At 51.4% G+C, this 18,225-nt stretch overlaps 2 protein-coding genes across 2 annotated transcripts in view; one reads left to right on the top strand and one right to left on the bottom strand.

Moving 5' to 3' along the window:
• The window catches only part of Sack1h (scaffolding CK1 anchoring protein H), a 12,798-nt gene extending 11,636 nt beyond the window's left edge, over positions 1–1,162 (bottom strand). The window contains exon 1 of the mRNA XM_021250718.2: positions 238–1,162. Coding sequence (XP_021106377.1) covers positions 238–804 — 567 coding nt within the window. The 5' untranslated portion in view covers positions 805–1,162. The remainder of the gene's footprint in view (positions 1–237) is intronic.
• Iqank1 (IQ motif and ankyrin repeat containing 1) overlaps positions 1–18,125 on the top strand; it is a 22,119-nt gene extending 3,994 nt beyond the window's left edge. Inside the window, 15 exon segments of the mRNA XM_087183826.1 lie at positions 2,305–2,394; positions 8,229–8,351; positions 8,504–8,667; positions 8,746–8,794; positions 8,797–8,936; positions 9,025–9,150; positions 16,543–16,682; positions 16,761–16,815; positions 16,905–16,999; positions 17,210–17,325; positions 17,414–17,668; positions 17,671–17,707; positions 17,791–17,956; positions 17,958–18,005; positions 18,007–18,125. Of these exon segments, the coding sequence (XP_087039952.1) occupies positions 2,305–2,394; positions 8,229–8,351; positions 8,504–8,667; positions 8,746–8,794; positions 8,797–8,936; positions 9,025–9,150; positions 16,543–16,682; positions 16,761–16,815; positions 16,905–16,999; positions 17,210–17,325; positions 17,414–17,668; positions 17,671–17,707; positions 17,791–17,956; positions 17,958–18,005; positions 18,007–18,090 (1,688 nt within the window). The 3' untranslated portion in view covers positions 18,091–18,125.
• The last annotated feature ends 100 nt before the right edge of the window (positions 18,126–18,225 follow it).

The raw sequence follows: 18,225 nt of genomic DNA, 5'->3' as shown, positions 1-18,225 counted from the left end.
GTCTGTCCCCAAACAAGAACCCTCCCTGGGTCACCTCTGTCCACCAAGCATTGGATGGCTTGGGTAGTCCTGCTGTTCTCGGTCTTTGAAGTGTCTTGTACAATGGGCGCTAGCACCCACTGGCAAATGTGAACATTTGCCAAAGCAGCTAAAGCAGCTTGGCATCTCTAAGATGCTCAAGTGGCCACCTTGCCAACAGACTGTCCCGAGCCCCTCCCATCCTCCCCCAGGCCTTACCTGGCCTTGGGTCTGCAGTGCCTCGAGACCCTCACTCCGGAGCTGCTCCAGGGCCATGGCCAGCTGCAGCCCCTCCATGTGCACCCAGGCCTGTTCCTCCTGTAGCTGCTGCAGCCATAGCTGCTCCTCCTGTAGCTGCTGCAACCACATTTGCTCCTCCTGCCATAGCTGCATCTGCAACTGGACATGCCTCCTTTGGTCCTCCAGCAGCAGCTGCTCTTGGGCCAGGCACAGCTGAACCTCATGGAGCCTCAGTAGTTCAGGGCCCAGGGCCAGTGCCTGGCCTGTGGTTCCGTAGCCCTCCATGTGCTGGGGGAGGGCCAGCAGCAGCTCAGACCCTGAAGCAGTGGCCTGTACTGGCTGCTGTGGTCCGGCTGTCCTGGGGTGTCCCTGGGCAGCCGTTTGGGTGCTGGTCACATGCCCTATAGGAGCCACCCCCACCTGGTCCCATGGGCCCCCTGTGGCAGGGGGCGGGGGCTTGGCCTCTGGGCCCTGTTGCCCCACTTCCCGCTGAGCCCGGCCTGCCCTCCTCCCTCGAGGTTTGCGAGCTCGACGTTTCCCAGACATGGCCCTGGCTCCGGCACCTCTTTCACCAGATGTCTGTTCCCCAGGGCCAGGCTCATCAACTGGCGCCTCAGTCAGGTGGCTCAGACGGCATCCAAGAGGCTACAATGCACTGCCCCCTCCCCACTACTCCTGCCCTCTGCTCCTGTGTCCCAGGAGCACACCCTGCCCCTCAGCTACACAGCAGGACTTCGGCTCTGGCTCTGCCTGTGGGCCTTTCAGGGCCCCACTCAGCTGGGCCGGGTCCAGATGGAAGTTTATAGGGACTCAGCGGCGTGGCAGCTCAGCCAGACCCAAGAGGCTGACTAACCTGCTGACACAGGGCGCAGGACTTTACAGGCCACAGGCCTTGCTGGCCAGACTGGGAGGGAGACAGGGAAACTGGAGGCGGCTCTCAGTCGCTAGACCTAAGTGCAGGATGACATGCCTGGTCCTGCCTAGGAGGCACTGAGGCCCCCCCACCCCCTTCCCTGGCCCCACCCCTGGTTGCGGGAAATTCAAACTGGCCACCTGGCTAAGAGCTGCATCCTGGCTACACTGACCGTCAGGACCCAGACACCAGATGGCCATGAAGCCCCCAGCCCACCCTGAGCACTTCCTTGGTCCCAGGCCCAGACACCCTGGGTACCTGAGCTTGCCCTGAGTTTGCCCCCCTCCCCCAGGGCCCACACAGTGGTCTCTGGTCATGCTGTGAGCTCTTAAGACTTTGGGCCTTTGAAGCCCCAGACAGCATGTTAAGGACTGAAATGGGCAGAAAGAATCCAGGCTGGTCCTGGGTGCAGGGTGGGAGCACTGGCTGACATTCTGGTTAGGACCCAGCAACTTTCCCATTGAAACAAGGGCTAAGGAGCCCTCCTCTGGCCTGCCTTTGAGTTCCCCAGATGGGGGTGAGGGTCCAGGACCAGCCCCAACATTGGGGTTCCCCTGGCATCCTGTTGGGAGGGTGAGGCTCCAACAGGCCTCCTCCCCAGCATTTTCCCAGCCCCAGGCCGCTGACTCACATCCAAGCCCAGGGCCCCTTACTGACTGGACTGGTTTGCCTGGCTCAGCCCAGCCCAGTGCACACCCCCTTGCCCAGAAGCCTTCAGAGCAGATGGAGAGCACTTGCCCTGGGAATGCTGCACTGGACAGACCCAGGAGGGACAGGAGAACCAAAGTCCACTGGTCTGGGTGGGGTCAGGTGGGCAGGATGGGGCAGGGGGAGCCAGTATAGCCCTCCTACCTGGGACCACAACATGCCCACCCCTGGGTTCACAGGGCCTGAGCTCTGGGTCCCAAGTACAGGGGCAGTTCCGCTGCCAGACCCTCAGGGTCACCAGGGGCAGGGTGGTATTTGCTGCTGGAGGACGCTGCCTGGCTACTCATTAAAGTTGTCCCATGGCACTGCAAGGAGGCTGCATATGGGAGCTCCCCAATGCTGTCTCACAAATGTCCTATAATTCCTCCTGAGGTTGAGGTGAGGGTGTTTCACACCCTTACCGCTCTGACTGCAGCTTTCCTCAGGGAAGCCTGGAGGGAACCGTCAGCTGCAGAGGAAGACTGGCCAGCAGGCAAGGGGCCCTGCGACCCCTAAGTGTCCAGAAGGTCCTGCAGGTGAGGGCTGAGTGTCCCCATGGGAATGGGTCTGCCCTGAGCCTCCGCACGCATAACGTGCGAGAGTGGGTGCCTACATAAGCATGTGTGTGAATGCAAGGGTGTGTAAGCGCGTGCGTGCATAAGTATGAGCCTGCCCTGGGAGCCGGCCTGGCAAGCCCCGCCTTGTGAGCCCCTCCCCGCCCAGCCGCTCTCGCTGCCCCACCCTCTCGCGCCGCGGCTCGTAGACGCCCTGTCCCTCCGCGCCTCCGGCCATTGGGCTGACCGGGGATGGCCTCCTTCAGCTCAGTGAGCGTCTTCAGGTGGCAGAAAAGGGAGCAGACTCTGCCTTGAGTCCCCGAGCCCCGGGGAAGGTCCCGGGCCTGCCTTCCCACCTCCAGCCGGCTCTGCATCCGAGGCGCTCCTTTAGCTCAGACCTCCCTTTGCACCTCAACTCGACATTCAGTGGCCACCGAGCCCCCCTTGGGTGTCCAGAAGCCCACCAGCGGATCTGAACCAAATTCCTGGTCAACTTTCTCCCTGGGCCGTGCTCCCCAGGAACCTGCGCCCCGCTCCACCCGGCTCACTGGGTTCTTTCCCCTCTCCCTCCTCTGCCTCACCTCTCTCACCTCCCAGTTCCAGCTGGGATCACTTGGCCTCCCCCTCCCGCTTGTTTCTTAGTCGGAGTTCCTGGAGCAGCCAGAGGCGGCGTGCTTCCTGTGGGAGGGTGCTGCCTCCTCCATCTCGTACGTACCACTGTCACCTGTCCCCTCCCCCCAGGTCCAGTTAAGGGAGACTGACCCTTGTCCGGAGGCCGAGGTTGGCCACAGAAGGGTCTGTGAAGTACTGATAGTTGTTTTATAATAGTTGTGCCTGCCTGGTGGACTGAGCTGGGTTATGGGTAATGCACAGTGAAGCAGATCCCGAGACATTTAGCAGACAGAATGTGTGGGGAGGCTGTCCTGGGGCTGGAGACTGGCTTGAGAGGGAATAGGGAGCACATGCCAGCTGTGCTCAGGCTAGACCATTACTGCTTCGTGTAAGTCCTGCCTAATCCTTACCTTGACCCTATGAAATATCCAGTGATGGGAGTCAGGAGTCAGGGAAGGGAGACTCAGATGTCCCCATCCTGCTCTCTGTCTTGGGAAGTGGGCCTCACAGGGTGGTGTCCCTAGCCTTCACAAAAGCCAGCTGCTTGCCAGGACCTGGGTTAGTAAGCCACTGTGGGTCCTGGCCCTGCTGGCCAGCTTGCAATTGCAAGATGGGTCCCAGCTTGGGAGCAAGGCTGCTGGGGTGCTGGGACAGCAGGTGCAGCTGTCAGGAAGGGACCTATAAGCCAGGAGGATTCGTCTGTTTCAGCCAGAGTACAGGGCCCTCTTCACATGGAAAGTGCTGAGTAGAACTGCTGTGTCCAGGTGCAGGTTCAGGGCTGGGTTCAAGGAGCACTTGGTCCTCTGGGCCATTTGCTGACCCAGCCTTCTTTGCAGAAAGACTGTTGTCACCCTCTGGGCTGTTCCAGGAGGCCATAGGGAGCTTGCTTTTTCTGCTTCCCTGTTGCTGCCTACAAACCTGCTCTTCACACAAATATGCTGTGACCCCCCATGTATACCAAGAGTCCATTGCACACCTGGACCCTGCAAGTACCAAGGCCCCACACAGCTCACATATCAATGGGCACACATACCACCCCTAGTTTGCACATGCAAGCCCTAGTTGCCCCTGGGTGTCCCAGTCTGCCCACTTCTCCCTCAGGCCCCCATTGGCAACCCCTTCTTATTAGCCCCTGCTCTGTGCTCAGCCATCCCAAGTCAACTCCTCTTGCCTGCCACTCCCACCCCAAGTGTTTACTCCGTGTCATCCTGCCTGAGTCCTTTCCGCCAGCCAGCCTTCAGTCACCTCCTGCTCCTTGTCCCTTCTCAACCATTTTTTGTCCTATTTCCATGGTCATTCCCTGTTTCATTAAGTTGCTCTCCACTCAGCAACACGCCACAGGTGTGGGGTCAGACCAGCTCTGGGGCAATTGCATAGCATTAACTCCCTGCGCAGTAGGGGAGGTGAGGAGCTCTGGGGCCACAGCCAGGACCCTTACCCTACCTGGAGTAGGTTAGGGAGGCCTCCCAGGGGAAACGAACTTTTGGGTGAGCCTGGTGGACTAGGGAGAAGGGTGTTGCTTCTAGGATCTGATCTCATAGAATGAGTTAGGAAGTGTTCCTTACTCTCAACTTACTCTATGGTCCATCATTAGATGCATATTTATAGTTGGTATATATATATATATTTTTTAGACAGGGTCTCACTATAGTTCACGCTGGCCTTGAACTCACTTTGTGGTCCAGGTTGGCCTTGAACTCACAGCGCTCCTCCTGCCTCTGCCTCCCAAGTGCTGAGATTACAGGCATATGCTGCCACACCTGGCTATTGGTATATATTCTTACAGTATTGAATCTTTTATGGCTATATAATGTCCTTTATCTCTAGTAAACTTTTTCGATTTAAAGTTTATTTTGTCTGATAATAGTAGTTTTCACTACTATTCGCTTTCTATCTCTTCAACCTCTTTATGTTTTTTTGTTGTTGTTCTAAAGTAAGTCTTTTGTAGTTATCATATACTTACAGCAATTTTTTGTTTGTTTGTTTTCTGAGACAGAGTCTCACTATGTAGTTCAGGCTGGCTTTGAACTCACTAGGTAGCCCAGGTTGGCTTTGAACTCATGGCAATCCTCCTGCTTCAGCCTCCCAAGTTCTGGGATTATGGCCATGTGCCACCATGCCTGGCTTCATTTATTTTTCATTTTGTTATTTTATTCTTTTTTTGAGACAGTACCTTGCCATGTTGCCCAGGCTGGTCTTGAACTCCTGGGCTCAAGCATTTCTGTTGCCTCAGTGTTCCAAATAGCTGGAACCACAGGGTACATCAGCTGCAACCAGCCATATCAATTTTTAAAATCCACCAGTCTTTTTTTTTTTTTTTTTTTGGTACCAGGGATCGAACTTGGGTCCTTCTGCTTGTGAGGCGGGCGGTGGTGGAACCACTGAGCTAAATCCCTGGCCCAAATCCACCAGTCTTTTATTCTATGACCTTTGGATTTTATGCAGGGATCAGATACAGTCCCCAAAGTCATGCCCACCCAGACACACTCAAAAGTGTGCTTTAGTAATCTGCTAGATATCTCTCAAGCCAATCAAGTTTGAGATGAGTCATCACAGGTGCTAATGCATTTCTCTCCAGATCTGAGAAGAAAAAGTAGACAACAAAATGCGGACTTAAAGCTCTCCTCATGGCTCTGGGCACTCCTGACCAAAGATTAAAGCTCCAGCATGTCACACAGAACAGCGATAAATCAGGCTTGATTTTGTGCCTTCCCAGCAGGAAGCATCAGGGAACTTCCCAGGATGCCCTAGGCCTTGATTAGAATGGGTAGGCAAGGCACTCTCCAGCTCAGACACTGTTGGTGGGAGGAGCTAGAGATGGCCTTCAGGGCTCTAAGATATCAGTGATGTCTCTGGGACCCAGTGACCTGGTGCATGCTAGTATATCCACTGCAAGAGGAAAGACAGTTCCCCATGCTGTTGATATTTGTTGATAAAAATGTTGATATTCGTTAAGTGCTTTTTCTGTTTCTATAAAGAGGACTGTGTGGTAAATTACCAATCTGACAGGCTCTGTGGTTCCAGTTGCTCAAAACGACTGTGGTGGAGCAGAGATGGAAGAAGGGGACATAGTCATATCCCCTCTAGGTTCTAGTCTCCCCGTGGTCCGGGGAAGTCCCCTTTCCCTGAAACTGGGCTTATTTCTGTGCCCTCAGGGAGGTCCTTTGTCTAACCTTTCCTGTTCCTGGGCTTTCTCTCTGTGGAAAGTTTTTCCTATCCCTGCCCTCTTTTGGCTCTGTCACTCTCTTCAGTTTCATTTACCAGCAGATCTAACCCTCATTTTTGTGAAGACTCCTCTCATTCATTCCGGGTACTTAGGCTTATCAGGCTTTGTGGGAGTCATGCCATTTTGTCCAGTGAAAGAATCAACCAGATCCCACTTTGACCTGCTCAGACCTTTTAACAATTGGGGTGGTGCTCTCTACTTTTCTTAATCCTTAACTAAAGTCTGAGTTTTAGTTGGCATTTGCCACTTCAAGTCGGTGACCTTTAATCCTGATATGTCAACTTCATTGGATTAAGAAATGCATAGCAGATTAGTAAAGCACACTCTGGTTGTGTCTGGGTGGGCCATGGAGGTGTGACCTTGATACTATATCTGGTCCCTCATCCCTTCCTCTCTGGCACTGTTCCCCTGGTCTGCCTCCTGGTCTGCCTGAACTAAGGAGCTTTGCTTTGCCATGCCCCTTCTGCCATGATGTTCCTGCCTTAGAGCCATCTTACCATGGACTGAATCCCCTGAGACCCTAAGCCAAATTAAACTTCTCCTTCTGTAAGTTGTGGCCATTAGGGACTATGTCCCTAATTGGAAAGCTGACTAATACAAAGTCCACCTCAGTTTTAGCCTTTACTGTTTGGTTTCCTACCAACTTTTTTAGTGTCTGTCCTTACAGACATGGGCTTAGTTGAGGTTTCCAAGGTCTCAGGAGGTGGAAAACTTCCTGTCAAGACCTAGATCCTTTCTTCTTCCTTGGTTCCCACCCCTAGAACCTTCATCTTTGGTCTTTGATGGTGGATTATTCTGGCTTGAGGTTCATGGATTTTGAGAACAGTTTGGGGGATTTGCAAGACCCACCACCAGGTTAACCTGGAGCTGGGGGTGCCACAGACCAGCTGCAGTCGATGTCGATGTAGGGTAGGAAGGGGAGATGTCCTGGGCCAGTGATGAGAAAAGAACCTTCACAAGCAATGTTCAGGTTCCCTCTGAGAAGTCTCAGGGTCTGATTTATTTTTATATCTTTAAGCAATAGCTGGGAGGCATTGGGCGGAACATGTTTACATTTTAAATTGCCTTAGCAATTTCTATTGAAGTAAAGGTTATTTTTTGCTAAACAAAGTACAATTCCTCTAAGCTGTGTCATTTCATTGAATGTCATGAATATATATTTAAAAATTACAATTGTCCCCTTATTCACCCACACCTAAGCAGAACAGAAGGTAACTTAATCAAAATCTTTATATCAGCGGGGGTACAAGCAAGAGTCAATCAATTAAGTGTCAAACTTGTGGTCACCAGCTGGCTCTTGAGAAACTGCACAATGGTTAATATAGTTTGCTATTAGCTCTCTATTTTTCTTTACCTCTATTCATCTTAACTAAATGTCATTTGGGTTCATAGTCTATGAGCAGGAGATGTTTACAGCACTTTGAGAAATATTGAGTAACTTGCCTCCTTAATGCATTTACCTGTCTTAACGTTCTTTCTATTTCCCATTTTCCACTATTTCTTATATCTAAAGTCTGTCCTTCCAATCTCTTCATAAGACCCCTTTAGTAAAAAGAATGTCAGCAATAAGAGGGGGAGTTATAGTAGTGGGGAAACAGAGGGGGTTTTAGGAGAGGTTTTTTTAGGAGTGGATGTGGCAATAGAACTAAGAGAAACTGGAATTTGGGACTTGTGAGCCAGATCAGATTTCAATATATCATTACCAATTTGCCTCATGGAGAGTTTGTTGTTAGTCACAAACACAGTGACTCCTGTGATCAGAGTAACACTTATAAACATTATGGCAAGAAAAAATAAAATATGAGGGTACGATGTGTTCCACCCTTTCTTTCCCCTAGCTGGAACTTTGTCAAGCAGCAATGGAGGTCGGTTGGGCTTCGCCATGGGGCCACACTGGCGTAGCTGGGCCCCAGCAGCTGTAAGGATGGTGGTTTGGAGGTGAGTCCTGGGGTTCATGTGAGTCCTCTCCCCAACCAAGGGCCAAGCGTAGAGGACCAAGCAGCCACTCTCATCCACTGTGCCTTCCAGCAACACCTGGCAAGGAAGGAGCTGGCTCGCCAGGTATACCTGGAGCAGATGGAGAAGCTGCAGAGGGAGGTGAGCCGCTGGGCAGCCACCGGGCCCGAGGCGGGGGAATGTATGAATCAGGGTAGGGGTGGAGGCTACTCTCCCCGGGCTGGAGGGGACAGTGACCTCGGGCTGCAGACTTTAACCCCAGGGCTGCGGACAGTGACCTCTGGCCAAACCTGGCAGGTATGGCCTCGGGGCACCAGGAGCAGGAAGCGGCCCGGCGGCGGCGGCGCGAGAAGGAGGAGGCGGCGAGGCGTGAGCGGCTGGAGGAACTGCAGCGCCGCCGCCGCCTCCTGGACGCCGCCTTCGACGCGTATTTGGGCGAGATCCGGGCGGTCCTGAACGAGGTCAGCGCCGCAGGGGTGGGCGGGGCCTTAGAGGGGCGGGACCAGGAGAGGCGGGCCTGGAGCCCGTGGCCTGCGCAGGTGTAGCAGCTGCTGACTCCCGATGGCGTGGGCCAAGACAAAGCTGGCCGGCCCGGAGGCTGCAGCGGCGCGTGGCCATGGTGGAGTGTGAGGACAGCCACGGGAACACGCCGCTGTCGGAGGCAGCCGCGGGTGGGCAGCCCCTGGCCATCCAGCTTCTGGCCGAGCTCGGCGCCAGCACCAATAGCAAGGTGGGTTCCCCGAGCCGGGGACACGAGAGAGGCGCGGGCAGCCTGCTCCCTGTGGCCTGGGCTCTCTCTCAAGGAGCCACTCCCGCAGGGCGCCTTTGGTCGGACGCCGCTGTACCGGGCAGCCTTTGGGGGCCACCTGGAAGCCGTGGAGGTGCTTCTGAAGCTCGGAGCAGACACCCGCGTGTACGCGGAAGATGGGAGCACCCCCGCGCAGGTATGGAACGCGCAGGCGTGGGCAGCAGCTTGTCGTGTCAGTCTCCAGAAGTCACTAGGACCTGGGGGCGGGGCAGGGCCGGGGCCGGGCAGGGGCTTGGCCAGGGGCCCGACTCTCCCATTCCCCGCGCCGGCATTGCTCCCCAGCCCTGCTCCTCTGAACGGGAGCAGGTGTGCCTCGGCCTGGCTTCCCAAGGCAGGGGGGGTGCAGGAGGCTCATTCTGCCAAGTTAGGAAATGCCTCTACCTTCCTTTCCTTCAGGTCAACTCAGTTGGAACCCTAGTCTCACCCCCTACTCCAGATCCCATCCCCAAAGTTGAGGCCTACCTGGATACGGGATGGGCTCAGCCTCCTGGCAAACCCTGTTTCCACATTCAGGAATGCGGGGCACCAGGGGCTCTGTCCAGCCTGCGGCTCTGGATGCCACTCCCAGGCTGGCCTTCTGTGGATACTGCCCTGGGCCTGGATTACTGACCTGGTCTGCCCAGTGGCTTCCTGTGTTGGTGGTGGTGGGTTCTGTGAAGTTAGGGGGTGCAAGTGGGCCGACAGGGGTGCTGGAGAGAGGACCCAACAGAGCTGGTGCTGGTGGGCAGTCAAGGGACAGGTGGATGGGGAGCTGTGGAGAGGGAGGGGGTGCCTGTTGGAAACAAAACTCAGAAAGGATGGCTCTCTTAACCCAGGGTATGGGTGACACTGTATGTCCACAGGCCAGGAAGTAAGCCTTGATCAGGACCTCACACTTGATAGAAAATTAACTCAAAATAGACTAGAGATTAAAATGTAAATCTATATAACTTTTAGGTGAATGCATAAGACAAAAATCTTTGAGGCCTAGAGCATGGTAAAAACTTCTCAGATACAACACCAAAAGCTCAATCCAAAAAGAAAAAACAATCAATAAATTGGACTTCATCAAAATGAAAATTTAGCTGGGTATGGTGGCACACACCTGCAATCCCAGCACTCTGGAAGACTGAGGCAAGAGTGGTGTTCAAACCCAGCCTGGACAACTTATCGAGACCCTATCTCCAAATAAAAAATAAAAAGGGACTGGGGTTGTAGCTCAGTGAGTAGGTCTGGGTTCAGTCCCCAACAAGGCTACAAACAAATAAACAACAACAAAACACATAACATCGAGTTATAAAATGAGCAAAGGACTGGGAGAGAAATTTCACAGAAGAGGCTGTTACAAGAGCAGATAAATTCAGGAGGTTTTTAGCGTTGTCAGACATGTGTGACAATAGCCAAAAAAGGAAAATGGGGACAATACCCAGTGCTGGCAAAGATGCAGACAGCCTGGATATCTCACCTTGCTCATAGGAATGTAAAATGTTACACTTCTCTGGCATATAGTTTGCTAGTTTCTTAAAAACTGAACATATATTTAGCATGTGTCTCAATAGTTACAGTCACAGGTATTTATTCCAATAAAATGAAACTGTGTCCTCAAAAAAATGTACACAATATTCAAAGCAGTTTTATTGGGAATATCCCAGATTCCCGCCAGCAGGTGGATAGTTAAACCAGCTGTGGCTCACCTGGTCCTGGCGTGCCCACCTGCCCCTCATCGAGGAGGTAGTGATGGCAGAACAGCTTGGGGAGCTCTCCAAGGGAAGTATGTGAGCAAGAAAGCCCTCTCAGAAGTTACCAACTAGATGAGTTCATTTGCATAACATTCTCAAGATGACAAAATTATAGAGATGCAGAACAGATTAGTAGTTTGCAGGGGAAAGGGAAGGAGAGAAAAATGGGTGTGACTGGCAAGGAGGAGCAGGAGGGATCCTGGGGGTGGGGTAATTCTGAATCTGTGATGCAGTTGTGCAGTGCCCAAGAGCAAGCGAGCACACACACACAGATGAGTACTGTAACGTTGAAATAGAATGAGACGCCAGTGATTTTCTACTGTCAGTATTTTGCTTTGTTTATTGTTGTAGAATTGATAAGATGCTGTTCCTGGGGGCCACTTGCTAAAGGTACATAGGAATACTATATTATTTTGCAACTTCCTTTCAACTTATAATTACTTTCAAATAATAATTTAATAAAATTACCAAGTATTCAGAGACACGAGGGGCCAGGGATTTAGCTCAGTGGTTTCGCCGCCTGCTGAGCAATTGCAAGGACCTGAGTTCGATCTCCGGTACCAAAAAAAACCCAAAAAACATCAGAGACATGAAAAATAACAGAATAAAGAGAAAGGTTGATCAATAAAAACTGAGTCAGAAATGACACAGATAAGAGTTGGTGGACAGGGATGTTAAGGTTATTATATCTGCATCATGAACAGGCTCCTGGTTTCTGGGAGGTGGAAACTGCAGTGTTGGAGATGAAAAATAGTCTGTGATATCAGATGGGATTAAAAAGGCTAAGGGGGAAAAGCCTGGGGATGTAGGTCTGTGGTAGATTGTCCCTGATAATCCAGTACCACAAACACACGCATGCACATACAGAGATAATTATAATGTTTGAAATAATACCTTGGATAGGGCTGGGGATTTAGCTCAATGGTTTCACCACCTGCTGCACAAGCGCAAGGACCCCGAGTTTGATCCCCAGTACCAAAAAAAAAAAAAACCTTGGATGGGATTAATGTAGAGGTAAATAATAGTGAATTTAATGGCATAGCAATAGAAAATTTGCAACATATGCAAAATAAACACAGAGAAGAAAGAATCCTAAATGAAAAGAAGGTGAGCTGGGCGTGGTGCATGTGTAATCCCAGCATTCCGGAGGCTGAGGCAGGAGGATCACTGCAAGTTTGAGGCCAATCTTGGCTACATAGTGAAGTGAGTTCAGGGTCAGCCTGAACTACATAGTGAGACACTGTCTCAAACAAACAAAAAAACCAAACCAAAACAAAACACAGACAATTGTGCTATGTTTTGTTTTTTTTTCTTAGCCATATTGGGGATTTAACTTAGGGCCTTTGCTCTGAGCTACATCTCCACACTTTTTTCTTTTTTCTTTTGAGACAGGGTCTCACTAAGTTGCTCAGGCTGGGATTGAACTTCTGATCTCCTCCCTCAGCCTCTCAGAGTGTTGAGAGGCATGTACCTCCATGCCTGGCTTGCTGGTGGTCTTATAACCTGTGTAGGTTTCCATATTGAAAACTGCATAAATAAAAGTGTCAGTGTGTGATTATACCACAAGGACTGGGAGTGGGAAATGGAAGTGTGTTGTCATAGGTTCTTTATTTATAAGTGAAACAATATCATTTGGAGGTAGATTGTGATGTTATATATTGTAAACCCTAAGCCAACTACTACAATATCAAGAGTTGTAGCTAATAAGCCAACAAAGAAGGTAAACTAGAAGTCTTAAAATATTAAACCAAGCCCAAAACAACAACAACAATAACAACAACAACAAAAAAAACTAAGCCAGTGGCAGTGGTGCACACTGTAATCCCAGCTATTTGGGAGGCTGAGGCAAGAGAATTGCAAATTCAAGGCCATCCTGGGCAATTTAATGAGACCCTGTCTCAAAAAATAAAAAGGGCAAGGACCGGAGTTCGATCCCTAGTACCAAAAGATAAAAATAAATAAATAGATAGATAGATAGATAGATAGATAGATAGGGCTGGGCTTATAGTTTAGTGGTGGAGGGTGTGGGCCTAACATGTGTGGGGCCCTTGGTTCAATACCTAGTACTGGAAAACCACAAAAACAGGTACCTCTGGTATCAGTTTGTCTACGTTCCCCAAGACATGAAGATATTTTCTTTCACAGTCCATTAGATCTTTCCATTTAGATCTACAATCTAATGTGCCTTATTTCTGTTTTGTGTGAGTTGTTGATTTTTCACAAGAAGGTACAAGTAATTGTCGTAAGAACATTTTGAAGAATGCACTCTCCACATTGCTCCACACGGCCACCTGCATCCTGAATCAAATAGCATATGCAGCTCCATTTGGGGTCCTAGTTCCATCCCACAGTTTTTGTGTCTATCCTTATGTAAATGCTGGTGTCTTGGTCATGGTCACTAATAAGAAGCCTTGTGCCAGGCAAAGCAAATCTCCTCACCTCACTTTTAGAGAGTTTTGGAAAGTTCCTGGCCATTTTCTTTTTATTATTTCTGCCTTTATTCTCATACTACAAATATTTATATAGCAGACCTTCTCATCACAGCCTCCATATTTTTATACCTGTCAGGGTCAATTAGGATATCCTATGGATCAAGCAATCAATCTTCAAACTTTGATGGCTTAAAACTAAATAAGTGTATTTCTTATGCTGCATGTTCATTGAGGGCTGGCAGGGGGCTTCTGGTCATTGTAGTCTTTTAGGGATCAAGGCCAACAGAGCAGTCACTGTCCTGAGCATTGCTGGTCACTGTACCAGGGGGATGGAGCACTTTGGAGGGTCTGGCACAACTTGCTTGTTCTTGCAGCTCACTGGCTAGACCTAATCATTTGGCTCCACCAAACCACAAGTTGGTCAGAAAGTGTCATCTTGCCTTGTGTAGAAGGTCAAGGGAGGGATGTAGATGATGATCAGTACTAATGACCACCATGTTTTTTACCTTTTTCCCCTCTGTTTTCCATCACTTTGTCTCAGTTTATTCTGAATATTTTCTTATGATTTGTCTTCTAGTTCACTAATTCTCTCTTCAGTGCATTTAGCTAGTTGTTAAATAATATGTACTTTGTTTTTAATTTTGATTATCTCCAAGAAAGTTCCTTTGTTATATATACTGTATATACAGTAAGTGTATTTGTATAATCTTCCTACTCTGTGCCAAAATTCTCAATCTTGTATTCCATCTCCTTGAACACAGTAACTTTAAATTTTAAAAATCTGTAGCTGACAACCCAGTAGATCTGTTTCTGTTACCTGTAGTCCTACAGGTTCCATTTATTTTACCTTTCCTGTGCCTTTTTATTGTGTCATATGTTTTATCTGTAGAAATAATTTGAAGCCCAGCAAGACAATACCTTTCTTCACTCACTTCACTCACAGTCTGGAGTCACCCTACCAGTTTTACAGCTTGAGAGGTCTGAGGCTGAGCTCAAGTCTTTGTAAGAGCCTAATTCTGGATCACTCTTATTAAAATTCCTTCTGTCATCCATCTACTCACTTATTCATCCATCCATCTGTGCATTTCTCTATATACTCATTTATCAATGAATCTGTCCATATGTACATCTCTCCTGTTTCTTGCTACCTATTCATATGTAAGTACAATCAGGTGTACAATAACCCATGCATTCAATCCTTCAGTGTCCAGCCCTTGAGCTGACTGACGAATAAGATGTATGCGCTAGGAGCTGTTCTTGGTGCTGGGGGCACTTCCTCGATCAAAATGAAGTTCCTCTGGTCACAGAGCCCACACTAGTGGGATCATTAGTCCACAGTATGATCAGTGCCATGGAGAATGTGAAAAGTGGAACAGGGAAAAGGGTTTAGACCACTGATGGTGAACCTTTAAAGCTTTCAAGCTGTGGTACTTGTGTTATAGGTTTGCTAACTGGTTTAGACTCAAACCAAGGGCTGTGATTGGAATTTTTTGTTTGTTTTGTTTTATTTGAGACAGGGTCTTGCTATGTAGTTCAGGTTGGCATCAAACTTAATGGCAATCCTCCTTCCTCAGCCTCCCAAATGCTGGGATTATAGGCCTGTGCTACCACACCAGGCTTATGACTGGAATTTTAAGAAAGGTATCCAGGGTGGGCCTGGCTCCCCAAGGTCACCTACAAAGAGATTTGGAGCCCACTTGTGCTGTAAATGTCTGAGCTGGTCCCACATGGAGGGTGGTAGTGGAAGGTCTTGTGGTTGCAGGGGAATGAGGGATGAGGCCATGGGGAATAATTGCAGGGCTTGGGGACCAGTCAAGGGGTGGCAGTGGAACCTGGTGAGTTTTATTCAGGCAGCAGTGGGACAAAGTCAGGGGGCCCAGTGCCCATAAGAGCTGCTCAGCAGCAAGTAACAAGTCAGAGAGCTCTGAAGGGCAGCTGTGGGCGGGGGGCCCAAGAAACAGCGGGGCTGATCTTACCAGTGGGTATAATTTTGCAGGGCATGCAAAGCAGGCCATCTCTAAATGTCTAAAATGCTTATTTTGCCTGTATTGAGCTGGTGTGTAAATACTTGAGTTTGGCCCTGGGGGAGGCTTTGAGCTAATATCTTGGCTGCTCTGAAAGGAACATAGGACCCAATGACTGGGGCTGTCTTTAACCCATCAATGTGTGGGGGCCAGAGAGATGACATTCCATGTGTCAGCATGTCCCCAGTAGCCCTACAGAAGGCCCCTTCTCTCCTTTCTGCCTCTAGGGTCTGTGTACGATGCAAGTCTGCCAGGCCTCTGGGATGGCAGGTCTGGGGCCCTCTGTATTACCCATTTCTGTCTTCTCACCGATTGCTTTCCCTCCTTTCACAACTGTGAAATCTTTGCATCTGCCCACTTTCAGGTACCCTTAGGGGCTCCCCTCGGCCTTGTGGCCTGACTCAGGCTTCCTGGCCACCTCTCCCTGCAGGATACTTGCCCCCACCCCACTGCATCTCTGTACTTTCCATAACAAGAACTTGCAGTGAGCCTGCCCTACCTTTGCCATCCACTGGCCTGGCTGCTCAGCTGCCCCTGCATCTGTGTTTTGTTGTTGTTTGTTTGTTTGTTTGAGACAGGGTCTTGCTATGTAGTTCAGGCTTGAACTCATGACAACCCTCCTGCCTCAGCCTCCTCCTGAGTGCTGGGATTACACGCATACGCTACCATGCCTGGCTGCCCCTGCATCTTTGGCTGGTAGGATTGTATGCATCCGATTCTTCTGTTGTTTGTAGCCTACCACCTCACCCCTCCTAGTAGGCAGCTGGCCATATCTTCCCCTCTGGACAGCAGGCACCCTACAGGACTCAGAGTCATTCATTACAGCTTCCTGCCAAAAGTGAGGCTGGGATTGGCACCATAAGGGAGACTTGTGCTCCGTATGCACCAGTTTGCTCCACAGATTTGGAGAGCCAGGCACAAGAGCAACTGGCTCTGAGCCCCAGGAATGTATCTACTCCTATAGCTCCTGGGGGGCTGAGGAAGGGAAGCCTGGAATGTGTGTGGGGGGGGACCTGTGTCCTGCAAGGGGACCACAGAAGAAGGCAGCTTCAGGAGGGCCAGGCCTCAGGGGTGCACTTTACTGACAGAGAATGGAGGTGGGGACCCTGGGGGCTGGGGAGGGGATGTGGGGTGGCTCTACCACAGGACATGGGCCTTCCTGGCCTTGGGCAGGGAGTCCCGGAGGCCCCTCTCTGGTGTTGGCTTTGGGGCAGTTGTACCACATGCCCATCAGAGACCAGCTGTCGGCACTGTCACTTTTTTGGACCACCATGACCTTTTCTCTAAATAGTGGAGAAGTACTTCCTTCCCAGATGGAGCAGAACCCTCACTATGCATGTGTTCCTATCACTAGGTGGCCTCCCTGGATGCAGTGGCCAGTGTGCTACAGTCCTGGGACCTCAGCCTCACTGAAGCCATGCTGCAGAACATGGAGGCTGAGTGGCAGTGCCAGGCCCAGGAAGCCCAGCAGCAGCAGGCTGCAGAGACTAACTGGTATGTGCTGAGGGGCAGTGGGGGCACTACTGGGCACCAGGAGAGGGCATCCTTTGACTGCCCTTCCCTCCCTTGCAGCTTGGCCCTCAAAGTGCAGCAGCTGGCCAGGGAGCAGCAGCAATGTCACGAGGCGGTAAGCAAGGAGGAATGGTGGAGGGGGCAGAGGGGTCACCTCAAAAGGCAGGCTGATGTTAGCACCTCTTCTTTCCCCATCACCCCCAGCTACAGCAGGCCTATTGTGAACTCCATCAGAGGATCTCAGAGCATGACAGGTGCCAGCAGAAGTGCCCGGGCAAGGCTGAGCTCACACTGCAGGTGTGGCTACTCCTGAGCTGTGCCCTGCCTCCTGTACTCTCCTTGTCCTACACCTGCCCAGGGCTTCCCCTGCCAGGCCCAGTATTGCTGGGATCTTTGCCCTGGAACTTGGGGCCAGTACCCAGATCACCATGGGAGATGGGTAAAGCCTAAGGCAGTGGCCCTGAGCCAAGAAGGGGGAAGGGAAGGTGACAGTGTGGACCTCCCCCCAGGCCATCAAGGATAGAGGCCCACGTGGCCAGGTTGCGGCAGGAGGCACATAAGACTGAGGAGATGCTGGCCATGGCCCAGCTGGAGCTTCGGCAGCAGAGCCAGGAGGATGAGTGGGGCTTCTGCTGGGGGTGGAGGGTGGTGAGGCCGGGGGAGAGGGGTCTGGATTGGGAGCTCCCAAGGGCATTATCCTAACATCCTCACAGAGGAAGAGGAGGCTCCAGGGCTGAAGTGCCAGGTCACCGAGCTCCACGACATGCTGATGAAGGATGTGGGCAACTGCATTAGTGCTGACAGCAGGTCAGCACTCAGGCTCGGCCCAGGTGAGTCTGGGATGGCTGTGTCCAGCGGTGACCTGGCGGCCTCCCCCAGGTGGCCTCTTGTCATAGACCCTTCAGGCCAAGCAGCCACCTTCCTGCGCTACCAGGACACCAACTATACAGATACCATGAACCCAGAGCACCTGAGACTATCCGGATGGCGCTGCTGGGGGCACTGAGGTAGGATGGGCAGGGTACTGGGCAGGGTGCTGGGCAGACAGGGGCTCCAGGCTCCACCTTATGCTCACTGGCAGTGCTTGCAGGTATGGGAAGCTGCTGGTGTTTGACTTTCGAGAGGTGGACCTGTTTCCTGTGGTGAAGCGGCAGCTGGAGGCCGTGCAGCCAGGCCTGGCTCAGGCACTGCTGAGCCATGGGCTCCTAGCACAAGAGCGGTACCTGTCACTGCTGCGGCCCACTGATGGGGCAGAGTTATGATCCTGCCCAGTTCCAGGAGGCGCGCCTGGAGCAATTCCGCCTCTTTTTTTGTCACCCAGGTGCAGTGGCTGCCAACTGAGCAACTCCAAGTCCTGCTCCCTGTGCAGCTGCCCAGCAGAGGTCTCTAGTGCTGCCCCCAATAAAGCACACACTGCATCCCTGACTGCACCAGTCCAGACCCTGACTACTAGATATTGGATCCCAGGGCCTGGCAGGGGAACCCTGCTAGGGAAAGGCCAAAGATTGGGAGCCAGCCTGGTGGA

The sequence above is a fragment of the Heterocephalus glaber genome, unplaced genomic scaffold (genome assembly GCF_053883595.1).
Source record: "Heterocephalus glaber isolate CG9 unplaced genomic scaffold, H.glaber_assembly_v1.0 deba00000281, whole genome shotgun sequence".
Lineage (NCBI taxonomy): Eukaryota > Metazoa > Chordata > Mammalia > Rodentia > Bathyergidae > Heterocephalus > Heterocephalus glaber.
Note: the sequence above shows the minus strand (reverse complement) of the source record. Positions and strands in the feature narration are given on the sequence as shown.